Below are 23,823 nucleotides of genomic sequence, written 5' to 3'. Positions count from 1 at the left end.
TGCATTGAGGAAAAAATACTAATGTCCTGAGGATTAATAAATAATAACTAATAGTATCTTAATAGAAAGATAAATTTGGATGATGTAAACATCAAAGGAAGAGATATTGCTAAATGATTATGGAAGAGGGAGGATGAAAATGTCAATGGAGAACAAGGAGCCTTCCTCTGCAATCTTACAAAACATAATATTGACCTTATTCTAGAAGAGTTAAAAAACTATTTTCCCATTGAAATTATAGAAGCCAAATTTACATTTCTCTTAATTTGATCCTTCAAATTGTATTTGTTGGATGAGTTAGCACTAATATTTTTGAAATCTTTTCTGTACCTTTTCCTTCCCATTAATTTAAAACTGTCAATCATTTGGAACATCAGCCTATGTGGGAATTTAAAAACTAAAAATTGCATTATTTTTTTTCTAGATGTTAATGAGTATGCTGCTCCCATAAATTGTATTAATGGTCTCTGTGTCAGTAGCCCTTGTCAATATGAATGTAATTGTCCACCAGACTTCCAGCTAAACCCAACTGATGTAGGTTGTGTGGGTATGTATAATTTATGAAAAAAAAAACAAAAATAAAGAGAAAACAATGAGTATTCAACTTCTTTAGAACATGAATTCTAATTGGTGCATTTTGGAGATAATTTTTAAAATATATAATTGAAATTAATTTTCCCTGGTTCTTGTTATCTAACAGTCAAGTTTATTAAATATCTAATAATGACTACCATATTCATATCTCCTTTTGGGTGCTTAATATTTCATTTATTCATCTTATAGAGTTAGAAAGTTGAGGAATTAATAATAATACTTTATATTTATGGAATGATTTACCATTTATAAAATACTTTCATATATATCAATGTCTTTTGATTCTTTTAACCCTCAAAAGAGATGAAGTTAGATGTTTTCATCTTTATTTTCTAAGTGAGAAAACTGAGGTTTAGAAAGGTAAAATACCTTGTCCATGATCAACAGCCTAATAAAGGAATATAGAGTCTGAGATATGACTGCTGACCCTCAATGTAGAGCTTTCTCTACTACATCCTGTTTCCTCTAAATGAGGTAATAAGATGAAAAAAGGTGAAGTAATCAGAAAAAATGTTAACAAAATGGATAAGAGATAGGGCCAGAGGAGGAAAGGAAAGAATAATAATACTAGAGATAAGAAAGTCTGTATTCTTCATCAACGTTTCTTTGAAACTCTTTGAAAAGATTGCCCTTCTAAAGCTTTCCTCAGCTATTCATTACTATCTATCCTATTCCTGCTAGATTGTATTTACCTAGTGGAGTTTTTCAGCTAAAATAAAAGGAATTCATTAAGAAGAAGAAAGAAGGATGTTTCATGCCTTTGCAGAACTACTGTTCCCTACTATCCTCAATGTCTTGTTCTATTATAATGTCATTTATCTTGATATGAAAAGTAAGAAATACTTTTTACCATGAATCACAAATTAGACATACATTAGAATTTTTAGGTAATGAGTAGTTGTATAATTTTCAAAGATATTTTCGAATTTCACAGAAATTTATTTTAGCCTTTGTTAACTTCGTTTTTAGTTCCACTTTCCCAAGTTTTTATATTTACTTTTGAGAGCGTTTATACAAACTGCTTTTCCAGTGACAGATGTGAGAGATAGTTCCTATCTAAAGTGTAAAGTATTAATGTTTGTTAAAAACATAATGTGTAAGGAATTTCAGTGTCTGAAAGGAAAAAGCATGGTAGAAATAATTTGAAGATCAATAGAATCAATGTTCTCATTGATTTTCCTAGGAAATTATGAGAAATTTAGAAAACAACTCAAGAATACATCATCATGTGGTGTGTGGAAACATAATATGGTAGTGAATAGGAACTTCTATCTGAAATCTGTTCGAGTTTACTCTCTTCAAAAAGAGCAGTACCTAATAATTATCTGAGTTTCTAAAATGACAGTTTCATCCTTTAAAAGATAGGTGACCATTCAGAAAAACAAATAAGCAATGATCATTAAAATGATGAGATTATTTGTGGAAGTAACCACCCCAATTTTACATCCTAAGTTAGATGAAAGAAAAACAAGATAATATATACTCTTGATTTTAGGAGAACATATTTCAAAGGATATAGAGGAAATATAGTATCCTTTGGACAAAAATTTTACAATGGAATTCAGTCCAGGAGAAAAATAGACTTAAAATTTAAAATAGGGAAAATAGTATAAAAGAAGGACTAGCACTACTGCTCAGGATGGATGGCATGAAGCTGAATTTCTCAGCTCATATTTTGCTTTTCTCAACCAAAAATTATCTTTGGACTAGAAAAGATGTAACAAAAATGCCTAATTTGTTGAAACCCAAGCTAACTAAGGACATTGTAAGAGAGCACCCAGCAGTCCTCGATAACATCAAGTCATTAGGCCTAAACGAACTACATCTCAGGTTGTTGAAAGAAATGACAGGTATTATTTCTGAGGTTACTGCTGGTGACTTTGGAAAATTCATTGAGAGCAGAAAAGATACTGCAGGATTGGAGAAGAACAAATGATCTTATTTTCAATAATGAGAAGAGAGCTGAGTCTTCAAATTACAGGGTACTTTGCTTAACTTTTAAACGTGGCAAATACTAAAACATATAAAGAGAATTTTACTAGTCCTGTAGAAAAGTAAATGGTGAGTACAAATGCCCAGCATTACCTCATCAAGAATAATCATGCATATTAATCTTTTTTGACGGGACAGATTAGAAGATATACATATGATTTACCAAGATTTTAGGAAAGCAAATAACAAATTCTCTTGTGTTATGGACAAAATGAATAATTTTAGATTAGATGATAACCTGATTTGCTGGATTAGGAACTGGCTGAATAGGTAGAATGTTCCAGTGGTTTGATGTAAACTGGGAAGGAGAGCTCCAGAGGATTGACCAGGAATTTGTTTGTTCCTCAGCTGCTGAAAAGTTTATCACTAACAAAGGAGAAGCTTCCATACTTGATGAGAAAAAAAAAGACATGATAAAGATTGGGGGTGGGGAGAGGTGTCTAATTGGCCATAAATTGTGTGGGTAAACAATTTGTTATTGCCATTAAAAATATAATACAATCTTAGGCTACACTGAGAGATAGTGTTCAAGACTAGGAAAATGCTAATCCTACTATATTCTTTCTCAGTCAAACCGCATTTGGAGTACATGTTCAGGAACTTCATATAAAGAACACTGATTGGGGTGGCTAGGTGGCACAGTGGATAAAGCACCAGCCCTGGATTCAGGAGGACCTGAGTTCAAATCCGGCCTAAGACACTTGACACTTACTAGCTGTGTGAAACTGGGCAAGTCACTTAACCCCCATTGCCCTGCAAAAAAAACAAAAACAAAACAAAACACTGATAAGCTCAAGCACATCTAGAGAAGGGATAACTAGGATGATTAAGGCAAATCATCTCATTCAAAGGTAGATTTAAAGGACTCGGAATTTGACCTAAAGAACAGCGACATTAAATGGAGTTGAAGAATTGTCATGTGAAAGAGGAAATAGATTTGTTCCATTTCACCCCACTAAGAGTAATACATTGAAGGTACAGAGAGGGAGATTTATGCTCAATATAAGGAACACCCAATAATAATAATAACTATGCCAATGTGGGATGGACTAGTTCAGAAGGTGGTAGGTACATTCTAGAGGGTTTTTTTCCAAGTACAGTTATATTAGATTACCTAGAAAGTCTTTTTTTAACTTCTCCCGAAATAGATGTTAATGTTTGTAGCATTCCTTCATACAGTACCATTAATTACAACTTTATATATTGTTCTACAGATAATCGAGTTTGTAACTGCTACCTGAAATTTGGTCCCCATGGGGAAGGGGTTCTGTCATGCAACACTGAGATTGGTATTGGAGTTAGTCATTCCTCATGCAGTTGTTCCCTGGGAAAGGCCTGGGTAAATCCCTGTGAGAGTTGTCCACCTGTGAACAGCAGTAAGTATAAATGTCTTTTAATTTTTTTTCTAAATGTAACAACTGTCACATTTGTGATTTTAACAAAAGGGTAAACTGAGGCAGATCTCTGCGTAAGATAACTTTTATTAACAGCTATATATGCTATTTTTTTTAGTGAGGCAATTGGGGTTAAGTGACTTGCCCAGGGTCACACAGCTAGTAAGTGTTAAGTGTCTGAGGTCGGATTTGAACTCAGGTACTCCTGACTCCAGAGCCGGTGCTCTATTCACTGCACCACCTAGCTGCCCCCAGCTATATATGCTATTAATAGATATATGTTATCTGTCAATAAATGGATCTATGGATTGCTTCTATTTATTCCAAAGAAGCAAGAACAGATTACATGAGATCGAGGGTTACATGATTGGTTACAAAGCTGAGGCATAGGCAAACATGATTGGTTGGAAGTTTGATAATGGAAACTAGCAATGATCCCCCTTCTTCTCTCATGACACTAAGATGTATGCATTATTTGAGTCCATGTGTGAGATTGAAAGCCAGACTTTTGGATAGCAAACCAGACATGCTTGAAGGATAGCTTGGTGGAAAAAAGATCAGGTCCAGCTCCCTTTCTTTTCACATGTATTCTTCAAAGTTGGATGAATTGCTTGAACAGGAGAGCTGGATCTTTCAATTTAAACCCATGACAGTCCAGCTGAACTAAAAGTTCAGAAATAAAGAACCAAGACAAGAATTTACAGGACAAAATTTATTAATTGTAAATATAATAAATAAGAAAATGATACAGAATTGATCTTAATTTTCTCATAACCTTTTTGGAGAAAGATCCCTGTAGGCAGCTAACAGTAACAAGAAATGAAAATGGGAAAAGGAAATCTGAAAAGTTAGTCTTTTATTTCAGTCTTGAATGCGTGTGTGAATATAAAAAAAATGAGATTGCACTGATGTCACAAGTAACTTGATGTTGCAGTGAGTGATCTGGATTTTAAAGGCATTTCAATAATTCTCAAAAAAACAACTCCATCAAACTTACAAATTTTAATTAAGAAATGCAGTGGACCACTTTTGCCACAGTCCTATTAAATTTTCTGTCATTCAGTTAATAGTCTTCAAACATACTGGTACCAAAGTTCCAAGGGCAATGTAATATTTACCCTGAAAAAAATGAAAGTTCATATATCAAGACTTTTCCTCTTCAAGAATTCAAAATGATAGATGGCAGATTTTTCTGAAAAAAAAATAGAAACCTACTTTTACATCCATATAGACTGAAATGTTTCTGTTCACAAAAAGGAAATTGAATTCTTATAATTTTTCAAGTTTCTGTACTAGAGTAAGCTATATTAAGCAGAATCAAGTATAAACCACAATGTTACTTTGTCATAATATCATAGGTAAATCTTTATTGTAGCTTTTCTCAGAAAGTGTGTTATTGTTTTGAGATTAATTTTCTCCTTGAAGTTAGTCACAGAATGCCTTATTTTCAAATTCTTTTAACTCCCAACATTGACATAAGCCCATTTTCTTTTGTTTACAAGAGGAAAAATATATTTTTGCTTCCCTTTTTTTAATAATAAAGTATTTTATTTTTTTCCTGTTACATGTAAAGATAGTTCTCAACTTTTGTTTATTGTATGTATAGGTCTTTTTTCATTAATTTTTGATTTTTTATTTGTTTTTCTATAAAAGTATTTTATTATTTTCCAGTTACATGTAGAAATAGTTTTCAACATTTGTTTTTATAAGATTTCTAGTTTCAAATTTTTCTCCCTCCCCTCCCTTTCCCCCTTGCCAAGACAGCAAGTAATCTGATATAGGTTATATATGTACAATCACATTAAACACATTTCTGCATTATTCTTACTGTGAAAGAAGAATCAGAACAAAAAGGAAAACCTCAAAAAAAGAAAAACAACAAAAACAAAACCAATAGAAATAGTTTGGTTCAATCTACATCTAGATTCCACAGTTCTTTTTTTTCTGGATTTGGAGAACATTTTCCATCATGAGTCCTTTGGAACTATCTTGGACCATTGTATTGCTGATAAGAATCAAGTTTATCACAGTTGATCAGCACATAATGTTGTTGATACTGTGATGTTCTCGTGGTTCTGCTCATGTCACTCAGCATCAGTTCATGTAAGCCCATCCAGGTTTCTCTGAAATCTTCCTGCTCATCGTTTCTTACAGAACAATAGAATTCCATTGCATTCATATACCACAACTTGTTTAGCCATTCCTCAATTGATGGGCAACCCCTCATTTTCTGATTCCTTGCCACCACAAAAAGAGCAGCTATAAATATTTTTGTACATGTGGGTCCTTTTCCCTTTTTTATGATCTCTTTGGGAAAGTAAAACCTAATAGTGGTATTGCTGGGTCAAAGGGTATGTACAGCTTTATAGCCCTTTGGGCATAATTCCAAATTGCTCTCCAGAATGGTTGGATAAGTTCACAGCTCCACCAACAATGCATTAGTGTTCCAATTTTTCCACAGTTTCTCCAAAATTTATTATTCCTTTTTTGTCATATTAGCCAATCTGATAGGTGTGAGGTGGTACCTCAGAGTTGTTTTAATTTGCATTTCTCTAATCAATAGTGATTTAGAGCATTTTCTCATATGGCAATAGATAGCTTTGATTTCTTTATCAGAAAACTGCCTGTTCATATCCTCCGACCATTTCTCAATTGGGGAATGACTTGGTTTCTTATAAATTTGATTTAGTTCCTGATATATTTTAGAAATTAGGCCTTTATCAGAAATACTGTGTATAAAAAATGTTTCCTGGCTTTCTGTCTCCCTTCTAATTTTGGCTGCATTGCTTCTGTTTGTACAAAACCTTTTTAATTTAATGTAATCAAAGTCATCCATTTTGTGTTTAATAATATTGTCTATCTCTTATTTGGTCATAAACTGTTCTCCTTTCCAAAGATCTGAGAGGTAAACTAGTCTTTCCTTTCCTAATTTACCTATGGTACCACCTTTTATGTCGAAATCATGTACCCATTTTGACCTTATTTTAGTATAAAGTGTAAGATTGGTCTATGCCTAGTTTCTGCCATACTCTCTTCCAGTTTTCCCAGCAGTTTTTGTCAAATACTGAGTTCCTATCCCAGAGGCTGGAGTCTTTTGGTTTATCAAACAGTACATTACTAAAGTCATTTACTACTGTGTCTCCTGTGCCTAACCTATTCCATTGATCCCCCACTGTATTTCTTAGCCAATACCAAATAATTCTGATGACTGCCACTTTATAGTAAAGCTTCAGATTTGGTACAGCTAACCCACCTTCCTGTGCATTTTTTTTCATTACTTCTCTAGATATTCTTGACCTTTTTTTTCTAGAATAATTTTTTTATTATTTTTTCTAGCTCTATAAAATAATTTTTAGGTAGTCTGATTGGTGTGGCACTGAATAAGTAAATTAATTTGGGTAGAATTATAATTTTTATTATATTAGCTCAGCTGTTCCATAAGCAATTAATATTTTTCCAATTACATACATTTAGTTTTATTTGTGTAAAAAATGTTTTGTAATTGTGTTCATAGAGTTCCTGGGTTTGTCTTGGCAGTAGGACTCCCAAGTATTTTATATTGTCTACCATTACTTTATTTTTTATTATTTTTTTTGGCGGGGCAATGGGGGTTAAGTGACTTGCCCAGGGTCACACACCTAGTAAGTGTAAAGTGTCTGAGGTCGGATTTGAACTCAGGTATTCCGGAATCCAGGGCCAGTGCTTTATCCACTGCACCACCTAGTCGTCCCTTCTACCATTACTTTAAATGGAATTTCTCCTTCTATCTCTTGCTGCTGGACTTTGCTGGTCATGTATAGAAATGCTGATGATTTATGTGGGTTTATTTTATATCCTGCAACTTTGCTAAAGTTGTTAATTGTGTCAAGCAGTTTTTGAGTTGGTTCTCTAGGATTCTCTAAGTATACCATCTTATCTGCAAAGAGTGACAGTTTTGTCTCCACCTTGCCTATTTTAATTCCTTTAATACTTTTTCTCCTCTTATTGCTAAAGCTGACATTTCTAGCACAATATTAAATAATTGAGGTGATAATGGACATCCTTGTTTCACCCCTGACCTTATTGGGAAGTCCTCTAACTGGTCTCCATTACATACAATGGTTGCTGTTGGGTTTAGGTAGATACTGCTTATTATTTTAAGGAAAGCTCCACCTATTCCTATGCTCTCTAATGTTTTTATTACTAATGGGTGCTGTATTTTGTCAGAAGCTTTCTCTGGATGTATTGAGATAATCATATAATTTTGTTTAGTTTGGTTATTGATGTGGTTGATTATGTTGATAGTTTTCCTAATGCTGAACCAGCCCTGCATTCCTGGTATAAATCCCACCTGGTCATAGTGTATTATCCTGGTGATCACTTGATGTAATCAGCTTGCTAATATTTTATTTGAGATTTTTGCATCAATATTTATTAGGGAAATTGGTCTATAATTTTCTTTCTCTGTTTTGGCTCTACCTGGTTTTGGTATCACCACCATATTTGTGTCATAAAAGGAATTTGGTAGAACTCCTTCTTCACCTATTTTCCCAAATAATTTGTATAATATTTGAATTAATTGTTCTTTAAATGTTTGGTAGAATTCACTTGTAAACCCATCTGGCCCTGGAGATTTTTTCTTAGGGAGTTCATTAATGGATTTTTCGATGTCTTTTTCTAATATGGGCTTATTTAAGAATTTTATTTCCTCTTCAGTTAACCTGGGCAGTTTGTATTTTTGTAAATATTTATCCATTTCATTTAGATTGTCAAATTTATTGGCATACAGTTGGGCAAAATAGTTCCTAATTATTGCTTTAATTTCCACTTCATTGGTGGTGAAATCACCCCTTTCAATAATTTTTGATACTGGTAATTTGGTTTTCTTCTTTCTTTTTTTTTTAATCAAATTAACCAATGGTTTATCTATTTTATTGGTTTTTTTCATAAAACCAGTTCTTAGTTTTCTTGAGTAATTCTATAGTTTCCTTGCTTTCAGTTTTATTAATTTCTCCTTTGGATTTCTAATTTAGTATTTAATTGGAGATTTTAAAAAAATTTGTTCTTTTTCTAGCTTTTTAAGTTGTGTGCCCAATTCATTGATCTCCTCTTTCTCTTTATTATTGTTATAATCATTTAGAGATATAACATTTCCACTAAGCACTGCTTTGACTGCATCCCATAGATTTTGGTATGTTGTCTCATTATTGTCATTCTCTTGGATGATGTTATTGATTGTTTTTTGTTTGACCCACTCATTCTTTAGGATGAGATTATTTAGTTTCCAATTGATTATCAGTCTATCTTTCTGTGGCTCTTTGTTTAATGTAATTTTTATTACATCATGATCTGCAAAGGATGCAGTTACTATTTCTGCCTTTGTACATTTGACTATGAGGTTTTTGTGCCCTGATATATGGTTAGTTTTTTAATATCTGCCATGTACTGCTTAGAAAAAGGGATATTCCTTTCTATCCCCATTCAGTTTTCTCCAGACATCTATCATATCTAACTTTTCAAACATTCTATTTACCTCTTTAACTCCTTTCTTATTTATTTTGTGGCTAGATTTATCTAATTCTGAGGGAGGAAGATTCAGATCCCCCACTAGTATAGTTTTGCTGTCTGTTTCCTCTTGTAACTCTTTTAACTTCTCTAAGAATTTGGATGTTATACCACTTGGCACATACATGTTTAGTATTGAAATTACTTCATTATTTATAGTACCTTTTAGCAAGATGTAGTTTCCTTCCTTATCTTTTTTTATTAGATCTATTTTTGCCTTTGCTTTGTCTGAGATAAGGATTGCTTACCCCTGCTTTTTTGAATTCAGCTGAAGCATAATGTATTCTACTCCAGCCTTTGACCTTTACTCTGTGTGTATCTCTGTGCTTCAAATGTGTTTCTTTTAAACAGCATCTTGTAGGATTCCTGTTTTTAATCCACTCTGCTATTCACTTCCATTTGATGGCAGAGTTTATCCCATTCACATTCACATTTATTATTACTAACTCTCTATTTCCCTCCATTCTATTTACCCCCTTTGTACTTTCCCCCCCTTCTTTCACCCTCTGCCTCCCCCAATCTGTACTCCCTTTTATCAGACCCCCTCCCTTTTCTTTACCCTTTTCTTTTTAAATTTATTTTTAATCTCTTGGGGATACTGACCTAAAAGTAGTATTGCTGGGTATGCACAGTTTGGGGTAAGGTTCCAAATTGCTCTCAGAGTTGTTGGATCAGTTCTCAATAGTACCTTAGTATACCAATTTTTCCACATCCCCTCCAGTATTTTTCCTTTTTTAATGTCATATTAGCCAATCTTTTTTTTTTTTTTTGCGGGACAATGGGGGTTAAGTGACTTGCCCAGGGTCACACAGCTAGCAAGTGTCAAGTGTCTGAGGCTGGATATGAACTCAGGTCCTCCTGAATCCAGGGCTGGTGCTTTATTCACTACACCACCTAGCTGCCCCCCATGTTAGTCAATATGATGGGTGTTAGGTGGTACCTCAGAGTTTTTTACATTGGTGTCTCTAAATAATAATAATTTAGAGCGTTTCCCCCACATGTTTATTGAGAGCTTTGACTTCTTCTTCTGAAAATTACCTGATCTTGTCCTTTGACAGTTTATCAATTGGGAAATGACTCACATTCTTATACATTTGACTCATTTCTATATATATTTGAGAAGTGAGGCCATTCTAAGAGATACTTGCTGTAAAGATTTCCCCCAGTTTTCTGTTTTTCTTCTAATATTGGCTGCATTGGATTTGTTTTTACAAAAATTGTCCATTTTAGTAACTGTAATGTTTTTTGTCTCTCGTTTGGTCATAAATTCTTTCCTCTTCCATTGATCTGACAGTTACGTTTCCATGCTCCCGTATTTTACTTTTGATATCTCCCTTTATGTATAAATAATATACCTATTTTGAATTTATCTAGATATATGGTGAGAAGATGTTTTCTATTGTGAGAGTCAAAATTGGATATATGGAGCATCAACCTCCCCCTTTTATACTTTCCTGGGAGATATATAGATATAGATATAGATATAGATATAGATATAGATATAGATATAGATATAGATATAGATATAGATATAGATATAGATATAGATATAGATATAGATATATAGATATATAGATATAGATATAGATATAGATATAGATATAGATATAGATATACACACACACACACACACACACACATACATACATATCTCCCAGGCCAATAATAAAAGGAGCCTCTGAGCTTTAGTTCATAAAGGATCAGGTTTTATTGCTTGGGAATTAATTAGACCACGAAGGTGAAACCAATTAAGGAAATAAGGAAGTAGAAACACAGATAGATAGTCTTAACACTAAGCTTAGGGTTTTCTGTCATTAACTCACCAACCCAATCAGTCTGCAGTAACTCAGCAGTCGCCTGAAACAGAGCACAAAACATGTGCTCTGCCAGGTCCCCGGACACCACCAGCCTGAACTCCCCACGTGCACCACAGCTAAGTCAACAGCTATAGAGAATGAGCTTCTGTTCCTGCCATCACTTTAGAGTTGGCATTCCAGAAGTTCCTTGAGTTTTCCTCCCCAAAAGGGGAGGTCCTTCAAAAGCATGCACAATCTCAGGGTGGGCCAGGTGTGGCCCCTCTCAAATGATTCAGCTAAAACTTTCGGTATTAATCTTTACCACAAATAATTTTTCCACACTATACCTAGTTTCTGCTAAACTCCTTTCCAGTTTTCCTAGCAATTTTTGTCAAATAGTTCTTGTCCCAAAAGTTTTTATCTTTTCATTTATCAACCATTATATTACTATGATCATTTGCTACTGTTTATTGTCTACCTAATCTATTCATCATAATGCGTAAGAAAAGTAGTGATAAGCTTTTTGTAGGCTAAAACAGACACTGAACAGAAAAGACAATTGACTATATAGCCTGCTTTGAATGACATCACTAAACAAATAATTTACATACTATATGAGCAACCTCTACATAATATAAGCATGTTCCAAGTACTTCTTTGTAAGGACTAAACAATCTCTTTGTTCTGGTAAGAAACAGAAAATCTTTAAGTCTATACTAAGAAGAATTATTCAAGCAAGTCCATATTTAAGTAATGTTATTTTATGAAAAATCTATGTGGCCTTTTATAACATAGTATATTTATCTGAAACCATAAATGAAGATACACAAAAGTTTTGTGTTAAAAAAGTTATCAGTTTAAAGAAAAAAAAACCCATGCTGATATATAGGTTAGAGAGAAAGAGACAATAAAATAATAAAAGATACTCTTATTTTCCTGGCCTCAAACTGCAGGGGTATATTGGAAGAATTCAATTCATAATTTTTAATTTAATAATTAATGGCAAAATCAGTAAGAAGATTAATATAGAAATCAAACATGTTGGCATATTCTTTAAAAACTTACATAAGTACAAGTATAGATATCTTTTTTCTACAATCATTCATACAGAAAATATTTCTCTCCAGATATTCATTCTAGATTTTAAGATTTTCATATTATTCTGCATACAGTTATACATTCATTTGGGGAAGTAGGCAATTTCTTCTTTGCATCTCTCAGTTTGCAGTTTTAGTTCATTCTATGAGTTGTAGAGATTTTTGACTAAGAATTCAGTTTTACCTCTACGTGCCAATTCCTTGTTTCCAGAAAACTTAAATTCTTTTGAGAATGATAAATCATATAGATACTAGTTAGACAGAGAGATATTAGGAATATATGGAATTTACTTAAAATCCTGAGTCCATTCTTCCCTAGAATCCTCTTGATTTCTTTCTTTCCTTTTTTTTGGGGGGGGGTGTTGTTGTTGTTATTGTTATTGTTGGGGTTTTTTGGCAGAGCAATGAGGGTTAAGTGACTTCCTCATGGTCACACAGCTAGTTAAGTGTCAAGCATCTGAGGTTACATTTGAACTCAGGTCCTCTTGACTCCAGGGATGGCTCTTTATCCACTGCGACACCTAGCTGCCCCCGCTTTCTTGTTAATGCAGATTTTATATGTTAGTTAAATTCCCCGGACTTCCTAAAGCTTGGTAAGTCCAGTTTTAGCAACTTATTTGCTTGAAGGGAATTAGTCTTGGTGGAAAAATATGGGACACCTTGAACATTGAGGTAACTCTGATTGTCAGTTATTAGAGACAATGAGAAATACATACTCACCGAGTCACAGGACTCCCTCAAAAATTCTTTTTGAATTGTTCACATCAAGCTGCACCCAGAGAGTAGCTGCAACTACTACTTAGTCCTAGGCATTGTTAAGAAGCTAAATGTATATTGAGGGTTGATTTCAAGAAGTGTCAATTTAACCTTAAAGTACAAGAAGAAACTACTCCCTGTGACCCTATTAAGAGTCAGTATTTCCAATTTCAGGATCAGTGTGAAAATTAGTACAAATCGGGGCACTGCCCATTCTATCAAAAATCTCTCAAAAAAGCTTATTCAGAAATCTGTTCAACCAAAATTGTGGACTCTTTTCAAATCTCTCGGTCCTTTCCTGAATTTATTTAATCCAAAACAATGAGAAGCCTTTTGATGAGTTCTTTCAAATTTTCTTCTATTTTTTCATTTTTAAAAATTCTTCTCGAATGATTACTGGTGTCCCATAGAGTCATTAGCTTCTACTTGCCCAATTCTAATTTTTTTAACTGATATATCCCAATTATAATAATTTACCTGCAGCAATCAATTTTCTTATATGTTTTGAAGATACTGAAGAAAAATCTTGTCTTAGAAGTCTTTTCATTTTGTTTTAAGTCCCATCTATTAGCAGATCAAGTGGCTATGGGAGAATCTTGGTATCCTGGATTGCCTGATAAACACATCAAAATCAAGTAGCTTATTTGTATTCTAAAAATACTTTTAAATCCATACAAATGATGCTCATGTTGTGGAACTCAAAATCTTTCAAATGGAAATGTCAAGCACCTTTTATAAAAGTTTCACACCAAGTTTTTTCTGTTCTTCATTTGTTGCTGTGCTTCCTTTTCCATTTTCTTCCTTTGTTATTCTGCTGCTCTCTTTTCTCTGTCAGCCATTTTCTGAGCACTTCCTCTACCTGACAAGCTGCATCTTCTTTCCACACATTTGTATTCTCCTGCCAGGTGGCCAAGTCACCTAATTCGGGAGATTGATGAATAAAAGAAGTATCCTATGTAGCTACTAATCTACTAGAGAAACCTATAGTACCATCTGGGATGCCAAAATTTAATGGTTCTCTCTTCTTAATAATAATTTTCTGTGTTTTCCTTATAGATGATGCCTTGTCTTTAAAATAGTCAGGTTCCAGCTGTTCCCTTGTATTTTTTTGTGCTGTCCCATTTCTATTCCCTGCTTCAGGCTTTATACTTGTGGATGCCCCTTCATTCCTGGAGCTCCAGGCTTCAACTTCTGAGTGCTTAGGAGCTGGCAAATAATCCACTGTGGTTGGCCAAGTTATTTGATCTCCACTTAATTTTCATCCTCTACCAGACCTGCATTATTAACCTCTTAATGAATGAGAGTGTTGTGGCCAGTAAAGTACAAATTTTAAACAGCCAAAACTGTGTGATAGCCTTGATGGGAAGCAGAACCTGCCAGTCCTGGCCGAGGCTCCAAGCTGCAGCCATAGCACATGTACTCTTCCTCTGCCTTACTCAGTGGCTCATTCAAAGCCTTGCTTGGGCTCACTGCTATTGTCTACATCAAATTGCTGCCATGGCCCTCCACCTCCTCTGGGGAAACCCTCCTCCTGCTCCCCTCTCTCCTTCTTTGCCCCTCCCCTTGTTTCTTGCCTTAGATCCCTAATCTCTACAATTCTAATTTTTAAGGCATTATTTTCTTCAGTAAGCTTTTGCAATCTTTTTTTTTTTTTTTTTTGGTGGGACAGTGAGGGTTAAGTAACTTGCCCCAGGGTCACACAGCTAGTGTCAAGTGTCTGAGTTCAGATTTGAATTCAGGTCCTCCCAAATCCAGGGCCTGTGCCACCTAGCTGCCTTCAATCAATTTTTTTTTTTTTGGTGAGGCAATGAGGGTTAAGTGACTTGCCCAGGGTCACACAGCTAGTAAGTGTTAAGTGTCTGAGGCCAGATTTGAACTCAGGTATTCCTGAATCCAGGGCCGGTGCTCTATCCACTGCACCATCTAGCTGCCCCTGTTAATTTTTTTTCTTTTTTTTTTAAGTAATTGTTTTCTTCAGTTAGTTTTTGTACTTCCTTTCCCGAAGCTGTTGATTATTTTTTTCATAATTTTCTTGCATAACTCTCATTTCTTTTCCCATTTTTTCTTCTACATCTCTTATTTGATTTTTTAAATCCTTTTCAAGCTCTTCCAAGAAGGCTTTTTGGTCTTGAGATGAATTCATCTTCCCCTTTGAAGTTTCTCGTGTAGGCATTTTGACAGTGTTCTCTTCTGAGTTTGTGATTTAGTCTTCCCTGTCACCATAGAAACTCTCTATGATAAAGGGTCCTTTTCTGTTTCTTACTCATATTTTGGCCTGTTTTGTATCTTTTAAAGTTGAGGTCTGTTCTTGGGGCACAGGGGCCATTGTTGCAAGCTTTTTGTGCTACGAGATAGGGGCCTGGTCACTGGATTTCTGCTCAGAGGCCTCTGGGGTTTGCACATTCCTCACTGCTCTGAGCTTGTTCCCTGTGCTGGGATAGCTTGGACTAGTAGCGCTGGTCCTATGGGTGGTTCTCTAGCTGGCAGTTTGCGCTCTCAGCTGAGGCTGGCAGGTCTTACAACTGGCCTGCTGTGCCACCAGCCTGTTGAGCCAGGACCAAGGGGCCTCAGCTGCTGATTTCTGCTGTGGCCAAGTGCCTCCTGCTGACTTGGCCAGTCATCCTCCATGTTGCGCTGAGCTGTGCTATGCTCCTCTTTTGCCCAAGTGAGACAGAACTTTTCTGAAATCTTCTAAATGATCTCAAGGTGGAAGATTGTTTCTCTGTCTTTTTGTAGATTCTATAGCTCTGGAATCCATTTAGAGGCTTGATTTAATGTTGTTTCTGAGAAAAACTTAGGAGAGCACAGGCAATTTCCTGGGTCCTCTCTGCCATCTTTGAGGATTTTGTTTTTGATCCTTGAGATAATAAGGAGCTGCTGAAGTTTACTGATTGGGGGAGGGAGAGGTATAGTCAGACCTTCATTTTAGAACAATTAGTTTGACAGCTGAGATGAGGGTTGATTAGAGTTTGAAGAGACATGAGGTAGAGAGACCAGCCCACAGACTATTGTAGTAATCAAGGTATGAGGTGAAGAGAGCTTGCACTAGGGTGGTTAGGGTCAGAGGACAGAATCCAGGCTGTTCCAGAGGAACAATGTGACTCGACAACAGATTAAATATGGAGGATGAATAGGAGTCAAGGATGACACCTAAGTTCTTTTTTTTTTTTTTTTTTTTTTAGTGAGGCAATTGGGGTTAAGTGACTTGCCCAGGGTCACACAGCTAGTAAGTGTTAAGTGTCTGAGGCCGGATTTGAACTCAGGTACTCCTGACTCCAGGGCCAGTGCTCTATCCACTACGCCACCTAACTGCCCCGACATCTAAGTTCTGAGCCTGGGTTCCTGGGAAGATGTTATTATCCTAGAACATCATAGGTAAGTTAGGAAGAGGGAAGGATTTGAGGGGAAAAACAATGAGTTCAGTTTTGGCTAAGTTGAGGTTAGGATATCTATACCCTAGTTTTTTTGAGAAAGATCCTGAAGAAGTTCATCATCTCCTTCTCCAGCATATTTTACAGATGAGGAAAGTGAGATGAACAGGATTAAGTGACTTGCCCAAGATCACAAAACTAATAAGTGTCTAAGGCTAGATTTGAATGAAGAGAGATGTATCTTCCTCACTCCAGGCCCAGCACTCTCCATTGTGCCACCCAGCTAACTGGTTTTACGTAAAGGCACTTATAAAAGCACTGTGTCCATCTATTGTAATTATTCAGTAACTATGTTTTGATTTATGATTATTGTTATAGCCTTATTCGTTGGTTATACCTGATAAAGACAAATATGATGTCTTTTTTTGTTGTTATTCCTAGCTGAACATTATACTCTGTGTCCAGGAGGGGAGGACTTCGGCCCTAATCCTGTCACTATCATCCTTGAAGGTGAGTTCATTTTCAATAACCACCAATATCTGAACTAGCTGGAAAATATAGTACTGAAAAATAATTTTAAAAACTTCATGAAACATTGATGTACCATTGAAATTACCATCTCACATATCAACTAGTAAAGTTGTTAGTGTGCAGAATCAAAATTTGGTTTAAGCAGGACTATATGTATATTATATTTATAAGAATATATTTGTAATTTATGAATATCTTGATGGATAGTTACACTTAATTGTAAATCTTCCTTTACCCTTTGGGTGGTGAGCATCTTTAAATCTTTGAATATTGTGGTATTTCATGACTTGTATCCCTGTAGTATCATTAGAAAAGTATTGGTATTAAAATGGATTTCAGGGAGAAGCTTCTGGTCATTAAAAGAAATATTGTTTCTTAAAAACAATCCTGATTATTCTCCTCACATTCAATTATGACTTCAACTCAGTAACCATTTGTAGTGAATAAACAAGATCTATGCACTAAGTGATGAGATCTATGGATTGTCCATTCTCCTGTGTATAGTATTTAATTTTTCATGTGTATATTTAAGCCAAAATATTTTTAGTGATTATAGGTTTTAATTAGAACATACAGAAATGTGAATAGTATAAGCTAGCTGTAAAATATTAAAAGCAAAAAATTATGCTTGGGATACTGGATAATGGATGTCATCAAAGAAATATATTCCAGAAAAAAAATTAGGTCTGTCAGGTAATGAGAAAATAACCTACAAACAACATATATTCTGTTGGTATGTTACATATGAAGAGACCTAGAAAGACTAACATATTCTGTAGGCTGTCATTGGCAGATTTATGGGGAAAATAGGATAAGGGTTGGTCAGACATGGATCTGAGTCATTGGAGGGAATTCCTCCATAAATAAAATCACAGTGCATTCAAGAACATGAAAAGTCAATTAAAAGGAAGCAAAATGACAAACACTGTTCTTAAAAAGTAGTTGTATCACACTATTATTCGAATGATGAGGAGAAAAAAACATTTTACCATCAGTACCAAATCTGAACAATCCTCCCAACTCCATCACCCTTCTAAAATTGTAGCAAAGCTAAAATAATCAATGGTCTAGAAAATAATGTCAATTCAATATGCATTAACTTAGATGTATAATAGCAATTAAATGTAAGTCAGACGCATTTTTCTCTTGGATTACAATTGTTTTCAACTATTGTAATTGTTTACAATTATAATTATTTCTGGTTTGCAGATATTGAAGAATGCCAAGAATTACCAGGTCTTTGCCAGGGTGGAAACTATATTGACACTTTTGGAAGCTTGCAGTGTGAATGTCCACATGGCTACTACCTCAGTGAAGAAACTCATATCTGTGAAGGTGGAGCAAATTCTTACAAATAAAGTAAAATACTTAAAGAAAAATTTGAGGTCACTTCTAGAGAAAAATGTGTAACTCACAAATTTCATGAGAGAAATCTTTTTATCTAGGCCCATCTCACTTCTTTCCAAAAGGTTTTGTGGTTCCTCAAAATTATGTAGAATGTTTCAAAAATATTTTCTCTGCGATGTTCATTTAAATGGTTCCCAGCATATTTAAGATGTTGATGTCATCCACTTACCTTTTATTATCAATGCAGTCTGGAAATACTTTGTTGTTGTTTTGTTTAGTCTTTCAGTCATGTCAGACTTTTCATGACCCCTTTCAGGGTTTTCTTGTCAAAGATACTGGAGTGGTGTGCCATTTTCTTCTAGAGCTCATTTTACAGATGAAGAACTGAGGCAACCCAGGTTAAGTGACTTGGCCAGGGTCACACAGTAAGTGTCCAAGGCTGGATTTAAACCCATGAAGATGAGTCTTCCTAATTCCAATTTGAATGCTCTATTTACTGCACTACCTTGCTGCCCCACTTTGATCATAATCTCTATTACAAAGAAGATCAAACATATTAATTCAGAAAATGACAATACTTCATAAGAATGACAACTGTCTATGGATAAAATAATTGGGTTTAAAGCTGACCTAGGAAATTCTTAATCTATCATTGTTCTAGGTAGTTCCAAAAGACTCTTAAACAATTGCTGATCTGAATTGGTGAAGAACATTTCCTCATGCCATTAAATAAATCCTGTCACTCTGAATTTAGAAGGTCTATGGTCTCTTACTCTTTCTGAGAGTTTAGCTTCTAGAACCTTCAGCACCACTCTGATCTTTCAGAGGAGATCTAAATAAGCCCCCAGTTCTAGGGTTCTTCTTGGCAGAGAACTATAGGATCTTTTTATGAAACAAAATTTTAACTCAGTAGCCCAGGAAAAGCTGGGATTTCTAGAATTTCAGGGTTCTAGCATAAGTATGTTTGTTAAGTACAACTCCCCCCACCCCGCATCCCGTAGACATTCTGTGCCTGCTGTCTTTTCAAAACGATAACATGTCTATAGACAGCGAGAATGAAATAATTTATAAAAATAGAATCAACTTTATGATGAGCAATGGTGGATAGTAAAACAGATTGTAATAAGGTTTTTCAAGCACTGAGTTTCTCAGCCAAGCAGGGAGAATCATCTACTGATAAGGCTTTTTTCCACTTAGGCTGCTACAGAGATAGCTTACTATCTGCTATTTTCTTGTCTGCAGGGCCCTGGCCCACCATAACCCGCCCCCCCCCACACACACACACTTGTGTTCCTCTTCAACATCAGCATGGAATCTAGGTGGAGGAGTGGATAGGAAGTCAGGAAAACCTGAAGTCAGACACATACTGTGTGACCCTGGGCAAGTTACTTAACCTTTGGTTGCCTCAGTTTTCTCAGTCATGAAATGGGAATAGTACCTATATCACAGGTATGTTGTGAGGATCAAATGAAAAAATCATTTTAAAGTGCTTAGTTCAGTGCCTGGCACACAGTAGGTGCTATATAAATGTTTATTTCCTTCCTTTCCCCTTCCCTAAACTTCCTTGGACTGTGAGATCTATGCCATAAAGAGCTACTGAGTTCTTCTAGCAAAGCTTATGTTCAGGACTATATTAGAATAATAAAATTCTACATGTATTACCTTTTTTGACAAGTATGAAAATTTCAACAAACATAATACTACATAGACTACTTATTTTAATTATTATTGCATTTGATCATTATACCTGGTGGAGTGAGGGAAGGGGCAAAAGATACCTGGCAGAATAATGATTTAGTAAAGAATGACCATTGTATAGATCAGTGGTCACCAAACTTTTTTTAATCATGCATCTCACCTATAAAACATCTTTAAGCAGTCACCCCAATGTGTGCATGCATACATTTATAAATTATATGTTAATATATAATATAAATGTACCACTGCACTACTACCTGTAAATTATAAAACTTAGGAAAACTCTGTTCATCGATGTAGGTCAATACCTTATCTATAACTTATAAAATTTAATAATTTATTTTTCCCAATTACATGTAAAAACAGTTTTTAACATTCATTTAAAAAAATTACATTCCAAATTTTCTCCCTCTCTTCCCTTCCCCCCCTTGTTGGGAAGACAAGCAATTTGATATTAGTTATACGTGAGCAGTCATGCAAAACGTGAAACAAAGACAAAAACCCCAAAGAAAAATAAAGGAAAAAAAGTATGTTTCAATTTATATTCACATTCCATAACTTCTTTCTCTGAAGATGGAGAGTATTTTTCATCATAATGACCTTCAGAATTGTCTTGGTTCATTGTATTGCTGAGAGTAGTTAAGTCATTCACAGTTCATCATAACAATATTGCTGTTATTATATACAGTGTTCTTCTGGTTCTGCTTACTTCACTTTACATCAATTCATGTAAGTCTTTCTAGGTTTTTCTGAGAGCATCCTGCTTGTCATTTCTTATAGCACAATCATATTCCATCACAATCATATACAATATCTTGTTCAGCCATTCCCTGATTAATGGACATCCCCCCTCATTTTCCAGATCTTTACCATCACTAAATAAACTGCTAGAAAAATATTTTTGTACATATAGGTCTTTTTCTTGTTTGTTTTCATCTATTTGAGATACAGACTTCATAGTGGTATTTCTGGGTCAAAGGGCATGCATGGTTTTATAGCGTTTTGGGCATAGTTCCAAATTGCTCTATGGAAGGGTTCGATCAGTATACACCTTCACCAACAGCATATCAGTACCTCAATTCTCCACATCCCCTCCAACATTTGGCATTTTCCCTTTCTGTCATATTAGCTAATCTCATAGATGTGGGGTGGTACCTTAGAGTTGTTTTAACTTGCATTGTTAAAAAATTTTAAATTTAAATTTAATTTTTAATTTGCAGTTTTCTAATCAATGGTGAGTTAGAGCATTTTTATGTGACTATAGATAACTTTGATTATTTTCTCTGAAAATTAGCTGTTCATATCCTTTAACCATTTATCAACCGAGGAAGGATTCTTATTTCTATAAATATAACTCAGTTCTATATATTTTTGAGAAATGAGGTCTTTAACAGAAATATATTGCAATTTTTTTCACTGTTATGATTTAGCAATTTAGCAATTATATATTTACTTTCATCCTATTTCCCTTTTTATCCTATACTTGTTCTCCTTTCACCCTGTCCATTTGCAAAAGTGTTTTGCTTCTAGCTTTTACCTTTTCCAATCTGTTCTCACTTCTATATCCCTCTTCACACCTTTTTTCTTATCCCCTTCTCCCACTTTCATTTATGTCAATATAGATTTCTGTACCTCATTGAGTATGTATGGTATTTCCTCTGTGAGGCAATTCTGATAAGAATTCATGCTCTCCCTCCCCTCCACTGTAAAAGCTCTTATGTACCTTTTCATGACAGATAATTTATCCCATTCTACCACTCCTTTTCCCTTTTCCCAATATGTTCCTCACTTACTCATTAATTTTATTCTTTTTAGACAATTATCCTATCATATTCAACTCACGTACATGATCTCTACGTATACTCCTTCTAATTGCCCTAAAATGAGAAAGGTTTTAGGACTGATAAGTATCACTTTTCCCATGTAGGAATATAAACAGTTTAACCTTATTGAATCCCTTATTATTTCTCTTTCTTTTTAACCTTTTTATGCTTGAGTACTGTATTTGAGAGTAAAATTTTCTATTCAGCTCTGGTCTTTTCATCAGGAATGTTTGAAAGTTCTCTATTTCATTGAATATTCATTTTTTTCTTCCTGAATGATTTTATTCAGTTTTGCTGGTTAGGTGATTCTTGGTTGTAATTCTAGCTCTTTTGCATTCTGAAATATCACATTCCAAGCCTTTTGGTGCTTTAATGTAGAAAGTGCTAATTCCCATATTATTCTGACTGTGGCTCCATGATATTTGGATTGTTTCTTTCAAGATGCTTGAAATATTTTCTCCTTTACCTGGGAACTCTAGAATTTGGCTATAATATTTTGGGGAGTTTTCATTTTGGGATCTCTTTCAGGAGATAATCAATGGATTCTTTCCATTTCTATTATGCCCTCAGATTCTAGAATATGAGGGCAGCCTTGATAATTCCTTGAAAGATGATATCCAGACTCTTTTTTTTTTTTGATCATTGCTTTCAGGTAGTCAATTAATTCATAAATTTTCTCTTCTGGATCTGTTTTCCAGGTCACTTGTTTTGGGGTTTATTTGGTTTTTGTTTTGTTTTGTTGTGTTTTTTTTGTGGGGCAATGAGGGTTATATGACTTGCCTAGAGTCACACACTAGTAAGTGTCAAGTGTCTGAGGCCAGATTTAAACTCAGGTCCTCCTGAATCCAGGATCAGTGCTTTATCCACTGTCCCACCTAACTGCCCCTGGTCACTTGTTTTTCTAATGAAAATTTTCATATTTTCTTCTATTTTTCATTCTTTCAATTCTGTTTGATTGTTTCTTGATGTCTCATGAAGTCATTAGCCTTTACTTGCCCAATTCTAATTTTTAAGGAATTATTTTCTTCAGCTAGCTTTTGTACCTCCCTTTTCCATTTGGCCAATTATACTTTTTTAAGGAGATCTTTTCTTCAGTGAATGTTTATAACTTTTTTCCCATTTGGCCAATTCTAGTTTTCAAGACATTCTTTTATCCATTGGCTTTTTATGCCTCTTTTACCATTTGGCCAAATCTGTTTTTTAAGATATTATTTTCTTCAGTATTTTTGTGTGCCTCCTTTACCCAACTATTAACTCTGTTTTCATGATTTTCTTGCATGACTCGTATTTCTCTTACTAGTTTTTCCTCCACCTCTCTTACTTGATTTTAAAAATACTTTTTGGGCTCTTCAGAGCCTGAGACATTTCATATTTTTTAAGTGTTTGGTGTAGCCATTTTGACTTTGTTGTCTTCTTCTGAGTTTGTGTTTTGATCTTCCCTGTCACTGCACTAACTTTCTATACTCAGGATATTTTTCTGCTGTTTGCTCATTTTTCCAGCCTATTTATTGGCTTTTAATTCTTTGCTTAAGTGGGGCTCTGTTTCTAGGGTAGAGGGTGCACTCTCCCAAGCATTGGGGGTTTTGTGCAGCAATTTTCAGAGATAATTCTGAGGATCTGTAGTTTTTCATTTCTTCCAAGGTGGTATGATCTAAAGAGAGTTGTGTTTACTACTCTTTGGCCCAGTATTCTGGTCTGTGATGGATTGTAAGCACACTTTTCTGTCCTGGAATTATAAAGAGGATTTCCATTCCACTGAAGCCACAAGTTCTGTTGTGTTATTGTCTTCCTCATCCGGGATCTGAGTATGGGCAAAGCAACAGAGTTCTGTACCCAGTACCAGCAAAAAGGCCCCTGTAATACCTTTCTGACCAGTTGAG

The 23,823-nt window shown here is 34.9% G+C and overlaps 1 protein-coding gene and 1 pseudogene across 1 annotated transcript in view; one reads left to right on the top strand and one right to left on the bottom strand.

Moving 5' to 3' along the window:
* Window positions 1-23,823, top strand: part of LOC122750520 (fibrillin-2-like) — a 137,203-nt gene that overhangs the window by 31,522 nt on the left and 81,858 nt on the right. Inside the window, exons 11-14 of the mRNA XM_043997270.1 lie at window positions 425-547; window positions 3,801-3,962; window positions 16,986-17,054; window positions 18,285-18,410. Coding sequence (XP_043853205.1) covers window positions 425-547; window positions 3,801-3,962; window positions 16,986-17,054; window positions 18,285-18,410 — 480 coding nt within the window. The remainder of the gene's footprint in view (window positions 1-424; window positions 548-3,800; window positions 3,963-16,985; window positions 17,055-18,284; window positions 18,411-23,823) is intronic.
* Window positions 13,917-14,582, bottom strand: LOC122737221 (annotated as a pseudogene).

The sequence above is a fragment of the Dromiciops gliroides genome, chromosome 1 (assembly GCF_019393635.1).
Source record: "Dromiciops gliroides isolate mDroGli1 chromosome 1, mDroGli1.pri, whole genome shotgun sequence".
Classification (NCBI taxonomy): Eukaryota; Metazoa; Chordata; class Mammalia; order Microbiotheria; family Microbiotheriidae; genus Dromiciops; species Dromiciops gliroides.
This window is presented reverse-complemented; position numbering and strand designations above follow the sequence as displayed.